The 12,369-nt window shown below is 41.2% G+C and overlaps 1 protein-coding gene across 3 annotated transcripts in view; it reads left to right on the top strand.

Moving 5' to 3' along the window:
- VIT (vitrin) overlaps positions 1-12,369 on the top strand; it is a 140,948-nt gene that overhangs the window by 54,584 nt on the left and 73,995 nt on the right. For all 3 annotated transcript variants that reach the window (XM_004369564.1, XM_004369562.1, XM_004369563.1), the window contains exon 6: positions 10,445-10,522. In XM_004369564.1, the coding sequence (XP_004369621.1) occupies positions 10,445-10,522 (78 nt within the window). The remainder of the gene's footprint in view (positions 1-10,444; positions 10,523-12,369) is intronic.

Raw genomic sequence — 12,369 nt, 5'->3', positions numbered from 1 at the left:
TACTGGTCTGTAATTTTCTTTTTTTGTGGTGTCTTTGCCTGGTTTTGGTATCAGGGTTATGCTGGCTTCATAGAATGAGTTCAGAAGTATCCCTTCCTTTTCTGTGTTCTGAAATAGTTTGAGTAGTACTAGTGTAAGCTCTTCTCTGAATGTTTGGTAGAATTCTCCAGTGAAGCCATCTGGGCCAGGGCTTTTTGTTGTTGTTGGGATTTTTTTTTTTTTTAAATTACCTTTTCAATCTCTTCAATTGTTATGGGTCTGTTCAGATTTTCAACATCATTTTGTGTTAGTTTGGGTAGCTAGTGTGTTTCTAGAAATTTGTCCATTTCCTCTAGGTTTTCAAATTTGTTGGAGTATGGTTTTTCATAATACTCTGTTATGGCTCTGTTGTAATGTCGCCCATTTCATTTCTTATTTGGGTTATTTGTGTCCTCTCCTGTTTTTCTTTTGTCAGTTTGGCCAGTGGTTTGTTGATTTTGTTGATTCTTTCTATTGTTTTTCTATTCTCTCTTTCATTTATTTCTGCTCTCATCTTTATTATTTCCCTTCTTCTGGTGGCTGTGGGCTTCTTTTGCTGTTCTCTTTCTATTTGTTTGAGTTGTGTAGCTAATGCTTTTATTTTGTCCCTTTCCTCTTTTTTGATGTGTGCATCCTATTGCTACAAATTGACCTCTGAGCACTGCCTTTGCTGTGTTCCAAAGGTTTTGTTATGATGTGTTTTCATTCGCATTTGATTCTAGGAACTTTTTGATTCCATCTCTGATTTTTTCTACTACCTGGGGATTTTTAAGTGTGGTGTTATTCAGTTTCCCTGTAACCGATTTTTTTCCCTTGCTTTTCTTGTTGTTAATTTCTAGTTTGATGGCTGGTCAGAGAAGATACATTGTATTATCTAAATGTTTTGGATTCTGTTGAGGGTTGCTCTGTGGCCTAAGATGTGGTCTATTCTAGAGAACGTTCCATATGTGTTAGAAAAGAATGTATACTTTGCAGCTATTAGGTGGAGTGTTCTATATATGTCTATGAGGTCAAGTTGGCTGATTGTGTCTTTTAGATATTCTGTATCCATGCTGAGTTTCTTCCTAGATGTTCTGTCCTTTACCTAGAGTGGTGTGTTGAAGTCTCCTATATTCGGTGGAACTGTCAATTTCTCTGTTCAGAGTTTGTTTTATGTATTTCAGAGCCTTGTCGTTGGGTATGTAGATATTTATTATGGTTATGTCTTCATGATAGAGTGTCCCTTTAATTATTATATAGTGCCCTTCTTTGTTTTTTATGGTGAATTTTGTTTTAAAGTCTATTTTATCTGAGATTAGTATTGCCACTCCTGCTCTTTTTTGTTAGCTGTTTGCTTGATATATTTTTTTCCATCCTTTGATTTTTAATAAATTTACATCTTTGTTTCTAAGGTGAGTCTCTTGGTGCATTTAGGCCATTTATGTTCAGTGTAATTATTGATAGACGTGAGTTTATTGTTGTCATTTTGTAGAGATTTTTTTTTCTTTGATCCTTTTACTCTCCTGTGCTGAGTTCATTTTGTTTGTGATTTTATTTTATTCCTTTTGTTTTTGTATATTTTGTTTTTACTGAGACTTTATGTTTTTCTTCTTTAATGTGATAAGTAGGTTTGTTAACTTTCTTTGTGGTTACCTTGAAATTTACCCTTGTCTCCCTAGGTTTGAACCAGTCTATTATTACTTGAGTATCACTCTGCCTTCCTCTCCATTAGAAAGTTCTATACCTACACTGTTTATTCCCTCTTTTATTGTTCTGACATTGTTGTCATTTGCAGATAACTTCTCTGGTTCCCTGTCGTAAATCTTTTGGTTTTGAATAGTCCTTGAGAGTTAATTTCCTAGGTTGGCATCTTGCTCTTGTGACCTTGTGTCCTAGATTCAGGCTGTGGTCTGATGTTTTTGTTCTCAAATCAAAGGACTCTCTTCAATAATTCTTGTAAGTTTGCTTTGGTTTTTACATAGTCCCTTAATTTCTGTTTATCTGGAAATGTCTTAATTTCACCAGCATATTTGAACAAGAGTTTTGCAGGATATATTATTATTGTCTGGCAATTTTTTTCCTTCAAGGTTTTATATATGTCATCCCATTGACTTCTTGCCTGCATGGTTTCTGCCAAGTAATCAGAGCTTAGTTTTATTGTTTCCCTTCTGTACATGACTTTTTGTTTTTCTCAAGCTACTCTCCAGATTCTTTCTTTGTCTTTGGTTTTAGCGAGTGTGATTGATATGTCTTGATGATTTTCTTTTGGGGTCTACCCTATATGGGGTTCTTTGAGCTTCTTGGATGGTCAGCTTTTCCTTTTTCATGATATTAGGGAAGTTTTCTGTCAGCAATTCTTCAATAATCCTCTCTGTATTTTCCATTTTCTCCTCCTGTTCTGGAACTTGGATCACTCATAAATTTTTGCTTTTGATTGTATCCCACATAATTCTCGTGGTTTCTTCATTTTTCTTTGTTTTTTTTCTGATTTTTCCTCAAAAGAAGTTGTATCCAAGTATCTGTCTTCAGTTACGCTGATCCTGTCTTCCATTGTTTCAAATCTGCTCCTCAGACCTTCTATGACACCTCCATTTCTGAAATATTGTTGTTTATCTTTTGGATTTCTAATTGTTGTTTTTGTATGATTTCTAGTTGTGAATTTATTTTGACATTTTGTTTCTTTATTATTTTCTGGAATTCTTCCTTTTCTTGTATTTTCCATAATTTATCTATTTTTTCCTCATTTTTGCTTCAACTCTTGGATAGCTCTGAATATTAGAGATTTGAATTTCTTCTCAGGCAGTTCTAATGCCTTTTCTTCTACTGGAAAGTCATCTGGTGTTTTATTTTGGATGCCTACTGGAACCATCCTGTCCTGTTCTTTTATATGTTCTGATATTGTCTGCTGTCTTTGGGACATTCAGTAGTTATTTTTTCTTTGTTTATTGATTGCAGATTGTTTGTTTCATTCTACTTTTTTGTTTTATTTGGTTATGTTTGAGCAGATGGGCTGTGCATTTTTTATTGTTTGCTCATCTGTGGGCACAACACTGTTCACCTCCTTGTCCAATGGGCCGGGTCAGTCGCTCAGCTATGGTGCATCAGGGTAGGTCCAGCTGAAGGGGAGGGGCTGGGATGGATTTTTTGTGGCCCATACTTGGGCCGACAGGGCAGGGCCAAGTGTGAATGCAGAGCAGGTTCCAGTAGAGGTTGTGATGTGTGAAGCTAAGATGGCTACAGAAAAGAAGAGAGAGCGGAGAGAAACAGGAGCCTCCTCAAAAAAAAAAAAAAAAGTGATGAGGGAGCTTGCTGTTGGAGTGGAGTGATGAGAAACCAATAAATGAAGAAAAATTAAAAACAAAAAAGAGAATAAATAAATAATAAAAATTAAAAAGAAAAAAGAAATGCCCCCAGGGATTCCACCAGTCACTGGGGAAGTGGCTCCCATGCCTCAGGGCACAGCCCATCTAGAAGGGCAGAGATGGCACACAGCACCAGGTGTTCAGGAAACAGGAAAAGAAGGGAAGCAGAAAGTGATGAGAAACTGAGAAATTAAAAACAAAGAGGAAAAAAGAAAGAGAAAAGAAAAACTAAATAAATCAAAAGTAAAAATAAAAAAAAAGAAAGGCTCCCAGGGATCCCACTGGCGAGGCTTCACAGAGCAGGAAGTGGCTCCCAAGCCATCCAGTACAGCCTGGCTATAAGGGGCAGAGATGGCACACAGCGCCAGGTATTCAGGGGACAGGAAGAGAAGGTAAGTAGAGAGAGATGAGAAACTGAGAAATGAAGTAAGACAAAAAGAAAATAATAATAATAAATAAAAGAAAGAAAAGCCCCTAGGGGTCCCACCGGTGTGGCTGTGCAGACAAAGAAGTGGCTCCCAAGCCTTGCAGTACAGCCCGGCTAGAAGGGGAAGAGATTACACACAGCACCAAGTATTCAGGAGACAGAAAAAGAAGGTAAGTAGAGAGAGACAAGAAACTGAGAAATGCAGGGAACATCTGGCTCAATTGGCATGACACAGCTTATAAAGACAATGCTCTACATTCTACCTTGGTGAGTAGTGTCTGGGGTCTTAAAAGCCTGTGAGAGGCCATCTAAGATACTCCACTGGTCTCATTCCTTCGGGAGGAAGGGAGAATGAAGAGAACAGGATACAAGGAAAAGATTAGTCCGAAGGACTAATGGTCCACAGCTACCAAGGCTTCCACTGGACTGAGTCCAGTACAGCTAGATGGTGCCCGGCTACCACCACTGACTGCTCTGACCAGGATCACAACAGAGGGTTCTGAACAGAGCTGGAGAAGGATGTAGAGCATAATTCTAACTCACAAAAAGAAGACCAGATTTACTGGCCTAAAGGAGACTGGAGAAACCCTGAGAGTATGGCCCCCAGACGCCCTTTTAGCTCAGTGGTGAAGTTACCTCCGAGGTTCACTGTTCAGCCTGGGAGTGGACAGCCCCATAAAACCAAATGAGACTAACGAGGTACAGGAGTCCAGTGAAAAGGGCCAGAAGGCAGAAGGGGACAAGGAAGCTGGTGATAGGGAACCCAAGGTTGAATAAGGATAGTGTTGATGTGTTGTGAGATTGTTAACCATTGTCATAGGGCAACATTTGCTGTAACTGTTAAATGAGAAACTATTTTGTTCGGTAAGCCTTCATCTTAAGTGAGAATAACAGCACAATTGGAAGAGCGTAGTCAATGTCACTGAACTGTGCATGTAGAAATTTTTGAAATTGTGTATCTTTGGCTATGTGTATTTTCACCAAAAAAAAAAAAAAAAAGGTTGAGAATTTAGAGGGTTAATATGTTCTAGGGTTGTTAACCAATGTCATAAAACAACATGTGTACCACTGTTTCATGAGAAACTATTTGTTCTGTAAGCCTTCACCTGAAGTACAATAAAAAATTAAAAAAAAAAAAAAAGAAACTGAGAAATGAAGAAAGATAAAAAGGAAAAAAAGAAAAAATAATAATAAATAAAAAGAAAGAAAAGTCCCCAGGAATCCCACCAGTGCGGCTGTACAGACTGGGGAAGTGGCTCCCAAGCCTCGCAGTACAGCATGGCTAGAAGGGGCAGAGATGGCACACAGCACCAGGTATTCAGGAGATAGGAAAAGAAGGTAAGTAGAGAGGGACGAGAAACTGAAGAATGAAGAAAGATAAAATGTAAAAAAGAAAACAAATAATCAAAAAGAAAGAAAGAAAGAAAAGCTCCCAGGGATCCTACCAGTGTGGCTGCACAGACCGGAGAAGTGGCTCCCAAGCCTTGCAGTACAGCCTGGCTAGAAGAGGCAGAGATGGCACACAGCACCAGGTACTCAGGAGACAGGAAAAGAAGGTAAGTAGAGAGAGAAGAGAAACTGAGAAACGAAGAAAGACAAAAAGGAAAAAAGAAAAAAAAAATATGCCCCATGGATCCCACCAGTGTGCCTGTGCAGACCAGAGAAGTGGATCCCAAGCCACACAGTACAGCCCAGCTAGAAGGGGCTGTACTGTGTGGCCTTGAAAGAAGCCTTGAAAAGAAAAAGAAATCAAACAAAAAAAAAGTCCCCAGGAATCCCACCAGCGTGGCGGCACAGACCGGGAGGCAGTTCCCCAGCCAAGTGGTGTTCCACAGCCTGTCAAGAGGAAGAAAAGATGACACATGGAGCCAAGTGTTCCAGGGAATGGAGGGGGAGGAGCTGAGAGGCAAGGAAGAAACCAAAAGAAGCTGAAAAAAGTAACACCAGCAACACGAAATGGCACTGAAGGAGCCGGCCATTGTGGGCAGGGTGGATCCAAGTGGCTTGGAGCCAGCGCCTCCCAGGCCGCAGTCACCTGGCTTGCTGGGAAGCAGCAGAGGCTGAGCAGAGGGAAGAAAGGTGGGGGGTGGGAAAGCATATATCGCTGGTTACTGGGTGCTCTGTCTTCTGCTAGGAACCCCATGAAGGTGCTTTCCCGTACTCCCTGCCCACCAATCTCCAACAGGAGTCCAAGATGGCTAATCCATGCTGCAAATCCATTCTGCATTTACTGATAGGGGACCTCTGCTTGTATCTCTCCTCGCTCTCTGTTGTCTCTCAGTTTCTTATTCCATTTGGTGCTTGGTTGAGTTCTTTATCTTTCATTTGAGGCTTAGGGTTCCAGGATTGATGTTTGTCTCTGTCTAACTTAGTTTTTTGGGTCTTCACTGTGGAGGGACGGTGTGGTGCTTCTGTCTATAGCACCATGTTGGCTCTGCCCTCCCAAAGATTCTTTATAACAATTTTTTTTTTTTTTGGATCCACAATGTGATCAAAGATCATGAATTGTATTTAGTCGTCATGTCTGTTTAGTGGCATGTGGAACTGTCCGCCATGACCACTACCTATTTTGGTTATTGATAACATTGACATTTTTTAAGAATCCAGGTCAGTTGTTTTATACTTTGTCGCACAATCTGGATTGGTCCAACTGTTTCCACATGACTGGATTCAGGTTAAATTAAACATTTTGGCAAGGATACTACATGGCTAGTATCAAAGCATATCCATTGTGTCATATCACGATAGCTATATCAGAAGACATATAATATCAGTTTGTCTAATTGTTGGTGATGCTAAATTTGATTACTTGGCTACTTTTCCATATCCCTCCATGGAAAAATACCTTGTAATTAAAAGCAATCTGTAGGGTGATACTTTGAGACAGTGAGAATAGCCTGTTCCCCAACAGATTTCACCCAGTTGTTTAACATCCACTGATGATCTTTGCTATAGTGTGTATTACATTAGTGATCGCAAAATTATAGTTTTTCTCATTTGAGTATTCCTTTCACAATTGTTAGTTAGCATCCTAACTCTTTTTTCTTAATTACAACATGTTTTAATCCATATCCTCATTATTCTTTTCGATGCTCAAATTTTCCAAGTATAGCCACCGAAAGCTCTTCGAACTTTATTTTATCCTTTTGACTTTCATTTTATTTTAACCTTCAAACACAATGTTTTATCCTCATCCTGTACTTACTTCACTGTAGATCTTGAATCTCCCATTTTCTCCAAGGAGTTTCCATGGGATTTTAAACTAGATTCCAGCAAATCTTCCTGGTATCTTAACAAGAGGAGCTATGGAACTCTTCTGACCACCCATGGAAGGCCAGTTGAGGCAGGGAAGACACAAGTGTCTCAGAATATAGAAGGTCTTCAAATCTAGGTGGTTTTCAGGCACATTTATGCACCCCAGGCCCCAAGCCCCATTATCTGCCATGGATCAGAGTTGTAAAAGGACTGCAAACAGACTTTTTAAGATTTTCTCAATTTGAGTAATCCCTGTTTCCTCCTGTGCCTGCCGAATTCTACACTCTCAGGGTTCAAATTAGACTAGTTTCTATGGAAGCTAGTGGGAGGGAATCCGCCACCACACTGTGGATCTTTGCCTTGTAACAAAGAATTCAGAACGGGGCCATATAAAAATGCTTATGTCTAGAATACAAATTTGTTGAGCATAGAGAGAAATAGGATCGCCACATAGATGTTTACCAAGTAACCCCTGGATAAGAGTGTTTCACTCTTAACTGCTTGGCCTGCAATCCAGGAATCCCAACAGAAGTTTAAAAGAAAATTAATTCCATGAGAGTAGAGATGTTTGGGGGTTTTTTAAGTGAAAATCAATCTGCTGAGATTATTCCCTATAAATCTCAACTTCCATCTCCCCTCACTCCACCTGGTGACATTTAGCCAAAAATATTTTTTGCCAGTGATAATAAACATTTGTGCTTCTGGAATGGCTCTCTCAAATGAATGAGCTGGAAGAGTGCACTGCAGCGTATGGATATCAACTGGCCGCCAAAGAGCACTGCCCCTTATTCAGAGGCTGGCGGCCAACAAGTTTAATTGGATTGTGTCAGAATCCTTCTCTGAAGGCTCACATGCCCCCGTGAACTTTCTCTGGGTTTTTATTTCCAATTTTCACACGTCACCGTGCTGCTTCAATTAATGACCTTGGTGGGCTAGGAGGGGAGTATGCATTTTGGGTCAGAATGATCTTTCCCCAGTCTAGGAATGGGAAAGGTTGGTGAGGGCCTGCCTAATACAGCCATGTGTTCTTTGATCCCCACATTTCAGAAAACTGAGCTCAGACTCCTATTCCTTTTGAATAGAAGCAGAAAGAGCCATAGGATATCAGACGTGAGAAGAGTAATAAACACGGGGAGATGATGTCTTTGCATGGCTCTCTGGTGATGAAGTGAGGCCTGCAGCCATGGGGATCTCAGTGGGTCTGAAACAACCTCTAGTGTGGCAGGCTCGGACATGAGTGGAGAACCGGGAAATACCAAGTTCTAGGTGAGGAGCCCTGGTGGCGCAGTGGTTAAAGTGCTCTGCTGCTAAGTGAAAGGTTAGTGGTTCAGCCGCTCTACAGGAGAAAGAGGAGGCAGTCTGCTTCCATAAAGATTACAGCCTTGGAAACCCTATGGGCAGCCCTACTATGTCCTACAGGCTAGCTATGCATCAGAATCGACTCCATGGCAACAGGTTTTATAATCAACTTGACAGCAAAGAGTTTGGTTAGGTTATAGTTCTTAAACTTTTGATTTTTTTTCCCCATTAGATCCTTACAACTTTGTGTAGCGGGTAGGATCATGTTATTATCCATATTTTCTGAGTGAAAAAACAGAAGAGAGTATCAGGGGCTGAGCCAGTTAATTCATGGCAAAATAGAAACAGAAACCTAGATTTTCTTATTTCCAATCCCAGACCCTTCCTAAAATCTTGTCACTGTGCCTGCTTCATGATCATACAGTCCATTGTGTCAAAAGGATGTTTGGCAAATCATGGACTAGGTTCTGTTCCACCCCCTTCAGCTCCTGTGCCCCAATCCTCCCCATCTCCTCCCCAAGGCCCATCCTATAACAACATTCCCTCAGTGAACAGCTGGAATGCTTTCATTATTAGAAATAAATATTCAATAATGGGGGATTTTCCTCCCATGGGTATTTGAATTTTAACAAAGATCTAAGCATTAAGATATTCATTTGTTCAATAAATATTTGTTGAGCACCTACTACATGCCAGACACTGCTCTAAAAAACAGTTGCTGTCCACTTGACTGACTAATGGTGACCCCATGTGTGTCAGAGTAGAATTGTGCGCCATAGGGTTTTCAGTGGCTGATTTTTATAAACTAGATAGGCAGGTCTTTCTTCTGAGGCTCCTCTAGGTGTACTTGAACCTCCAAACTTTCAGTTAGCAACCAAGCTCTTAATTGCACCACCCAGGGACTCCTAAACACTGCTTCTCAAAAACCAAAAAAATCCATTGCCAGTGAGTTGATTCCAACTCATGGTGACCCCATGTGTTATAGAATAGAACTGCCCTACAGGGTTTTCTTGGCTGTAATCTTTACAGAAGCAGATCGCCAGGTCTTTCTTCCATGGAGCCAAAGGGTAAGTTTGAACCACCAACCTTTAGGTGAATAGTTGGTTGCAAATTGCTTGTACCACCTGGGGACCTGTAAACACTAATCTAAACCCATTGTCCAGTCAAGTCAATTCCGACTCATAACAACCCTATAGGACAGAGTAGAACTGCCCTATAGGGTTTCCAAAGAGCTGCTGGTGGATTCGAACTGCCAACCTTTTGTTAGCAGCCAAGCTCTTAACCACTGCGCCACCAGGGCTAGGTCCTTGGAATTCAACGGTTAATAAGTCAGACAAATTACCTGCTTTCAGGGGGCTTACCTACAATCCAGTTTAATCTCAGAACAAAACTCACTTGGTGGAATTTCCGGTATCACTTCAGGGTTGTAGTAAGACTTTGCAGGCAGCAGCCTTCTCAGGCAATTCTTCAGTCCTATCACTTGGTTGTGACTTTAACCAGCCCCGACCACCTGATAACTTTCTTTTTTTTTTTTTTTTTTTAATACCTTCATTGTTTCCCGTGACAGGCATTAGCGTTCCTCCTCCTCACAAGTTTCTCTCCCTAGGTGGGTAACAAATGGTTATTCCCAAGGCTGATCTTCACTACTCTCAGGTTTCTTCAGTGCCAAGGAATTCAGATAGATCCACAGGGTCAGTGAAAGAGAGAGGCAGCGACCGGAAGAGCGTACTCCATCATCTGACAGGAGAGCACTGTGGAATGTTTTAGATTCATCTAAGGACTTAGTTACACATTCAAAGCCACATATATGAAATCCTTAGCTGACATGACATCTTCGTGGGTGAAATAAAGACTGCTAATGTGAAGCAACTCTGAATCATGGAGATTTTATTGCTTCCATTCTAATATTAATAAAACGCAGGCTATACAGGAAGGGAAAATGCCACTTTGACTTTCTAATCGTAACCAACAATTCAGCACAAGGAAGACTGGTTTTATTGAACTCCAGAGCGATAAATTGGAAAAAGGGAATCAGCTTATCAGTACAGAACCATCTAAAACCTCTCGCTCTAGAGATAAATCAGTTTTTTTTCCTTTTTTGCAGAAGGAAAACCCAAAAAGGGTGTAACCTACCCGTCGGCTCTTACATATTCATCTTCCAAAAGCCCCGCTGCCAAAGCAGGCAAGTGTTTGCATGGGATTTCATCTAAATCTTCTGGGTTTGTAATATGCAATGTTGTGTTTTAGGAGATAGTGTAGAAATTAACATCTTCAACAATCAGGCTCCACTGACTCCAGTAATATTTTAACAGATTCCAGGAACATGGGCACAGAAATCAATAGGATCAGATGGCTGGGGCTGAAGAGTGAAGGCCTTATTTTTTTGTTTGCTTGTTTTGTTTTGTTTTAGTAATTCCAGGATTGTCTCTGTATTTGTGCCATCTTTGTTCAGAGTGACTATTGCCTTGAATTTTTATTGTATTGTTACTTTAGAAGATGACATGACATTCTGTCTGGAAGTGCTTCCCGGCAGCTGAAAGGGAAAAGACTGTATCTACTTAGGTACGAAATGAAGGGAAGCAAAGAGAACGATGTGGCTTATGTGATAACAGATTCCCTCAATGGACAGCAGTAATTCAAATAACCCACGCCAAAACCCACACTATCTGTGGGTTGGTTGTACCAACCCAGCTTCCGTGTGAATTGTAAAAGGGGGTGCAGGCAGACCTCAGGCAAGGAAAATGCCTTTTTATAGATTTCTGGGCTAAAGTGAGAACTGTGCCAGGCAATACTGTATCTGTAAGGTGCTGTGATTTCCCACATGGGCAAAGAGAACTTGGGAATTGCTTTCTAATGGGATCTTGCATGGCTTCCAGAAACTTGATGGGCTAGCTGATTTTTTATTTTGTTCAGGTTCTGTTCATGTACTTAAAGTGAACATGGTTTAAGAATAGCAATAGAAGTTAGCATCTATTGAGCACTTGCTGTATGCCAGGCACTGCTCCAAGAGAACAATAATCATGTGTTTAATCACCCCGACACCATAGGTAAATATTATTATTGCCCTAATTTAGAGCTTGAGGAAAACACAGCACAGAGAGGCTAAGTAACCTACTCTTTGCCACACAGCTAGCAAGTAGCAGAGCTGAGAATCAAACCCAGGCAGTCTGGCTCCAGAAACCCCTCTCTAAGCCATGATACTATGTTTTCTTACACTAATAATAGTGTCCTAATTTGAGGAACCCTGGCATACAGTTAAAGAATGATGCCCCCCTCTTCCGTAACTGCCCCCAACTACTATGTCTTTAATAACTTCATAATTAGTCCAGTAATCCAGACTCTGGACGATTTGCTTTGCTTCAACTGCAAGGATATAGTTGTACACCCACCCACCCCCACCCCTAAGCTGGCAGTAGGAGGTAGTGCCTCATGGACTATTTCTGAGATATCACCTTTCCTCTTTCAGTGTGGGTACATACAGGGAAGAAGAGTCGGTCACAGAAATTTCCTTAAGTGACTGGTCAGTTGGTGGGGGAGAGTGTCCCTGGTCTCTCTGTTATCCCAGCTAGGCTAATTGAGCGACTTCTGAGTAGGTGTTGTGTGTGGATATCAGGGGCAAAGGGACAGTGTTCGGCCAGAAGTCTTTCTCCAAGTTAGGTATCCCATCTCTTGGCCCACACCCCTGGGCAGCCCCTCTTCTCCTGTCCCCTAGCACAAAGCTAAGGGAACAGCCGGGGTTCTCTTCTACACCTCCAGGGTCTGCAGAGAACTTGGATGAGGTGAGGTGGCATACTTCTCATTTCGTTTCAGCTTTGGCCTCCTGAGCCCTGCTGACCTGGACCACTCCAGCACCACCACCACCACCACCCCTACATACACACACACTCAGATATCCCTAGTGCAGAAACTGTCACTATGTTCAAGTAAGTCCCACAACTTCAGGGACCACATGTCAAGCATCTCCTATTTTTACCATGAGAGAGAGGGTGCTTCTAGGATCCCAGAATACTCCAAAACCTTCTTTCCAAA

The sequence above is a fragment of the Trichechus manatus genome, unplaced genomic scaffold, assembly GCF_000243295.1.
Source record: "Trichechus manatus latirostris isolate Lorelei unplaced genomic scaffold, TriManLat1.0 scaffold00005, whole genome shotgun sequence".
Classification (NCBI taxonomy): Eukaryota; Metazoa; Chordata; class Mammalia; order Sirenia; family Trichechidae; genus Trichechus; species Trichechus manatus.
Note: the sequence above shows the minus strand (reverse complement) of the source record. Positions and strands in the feature narration are given on the sequence as shown.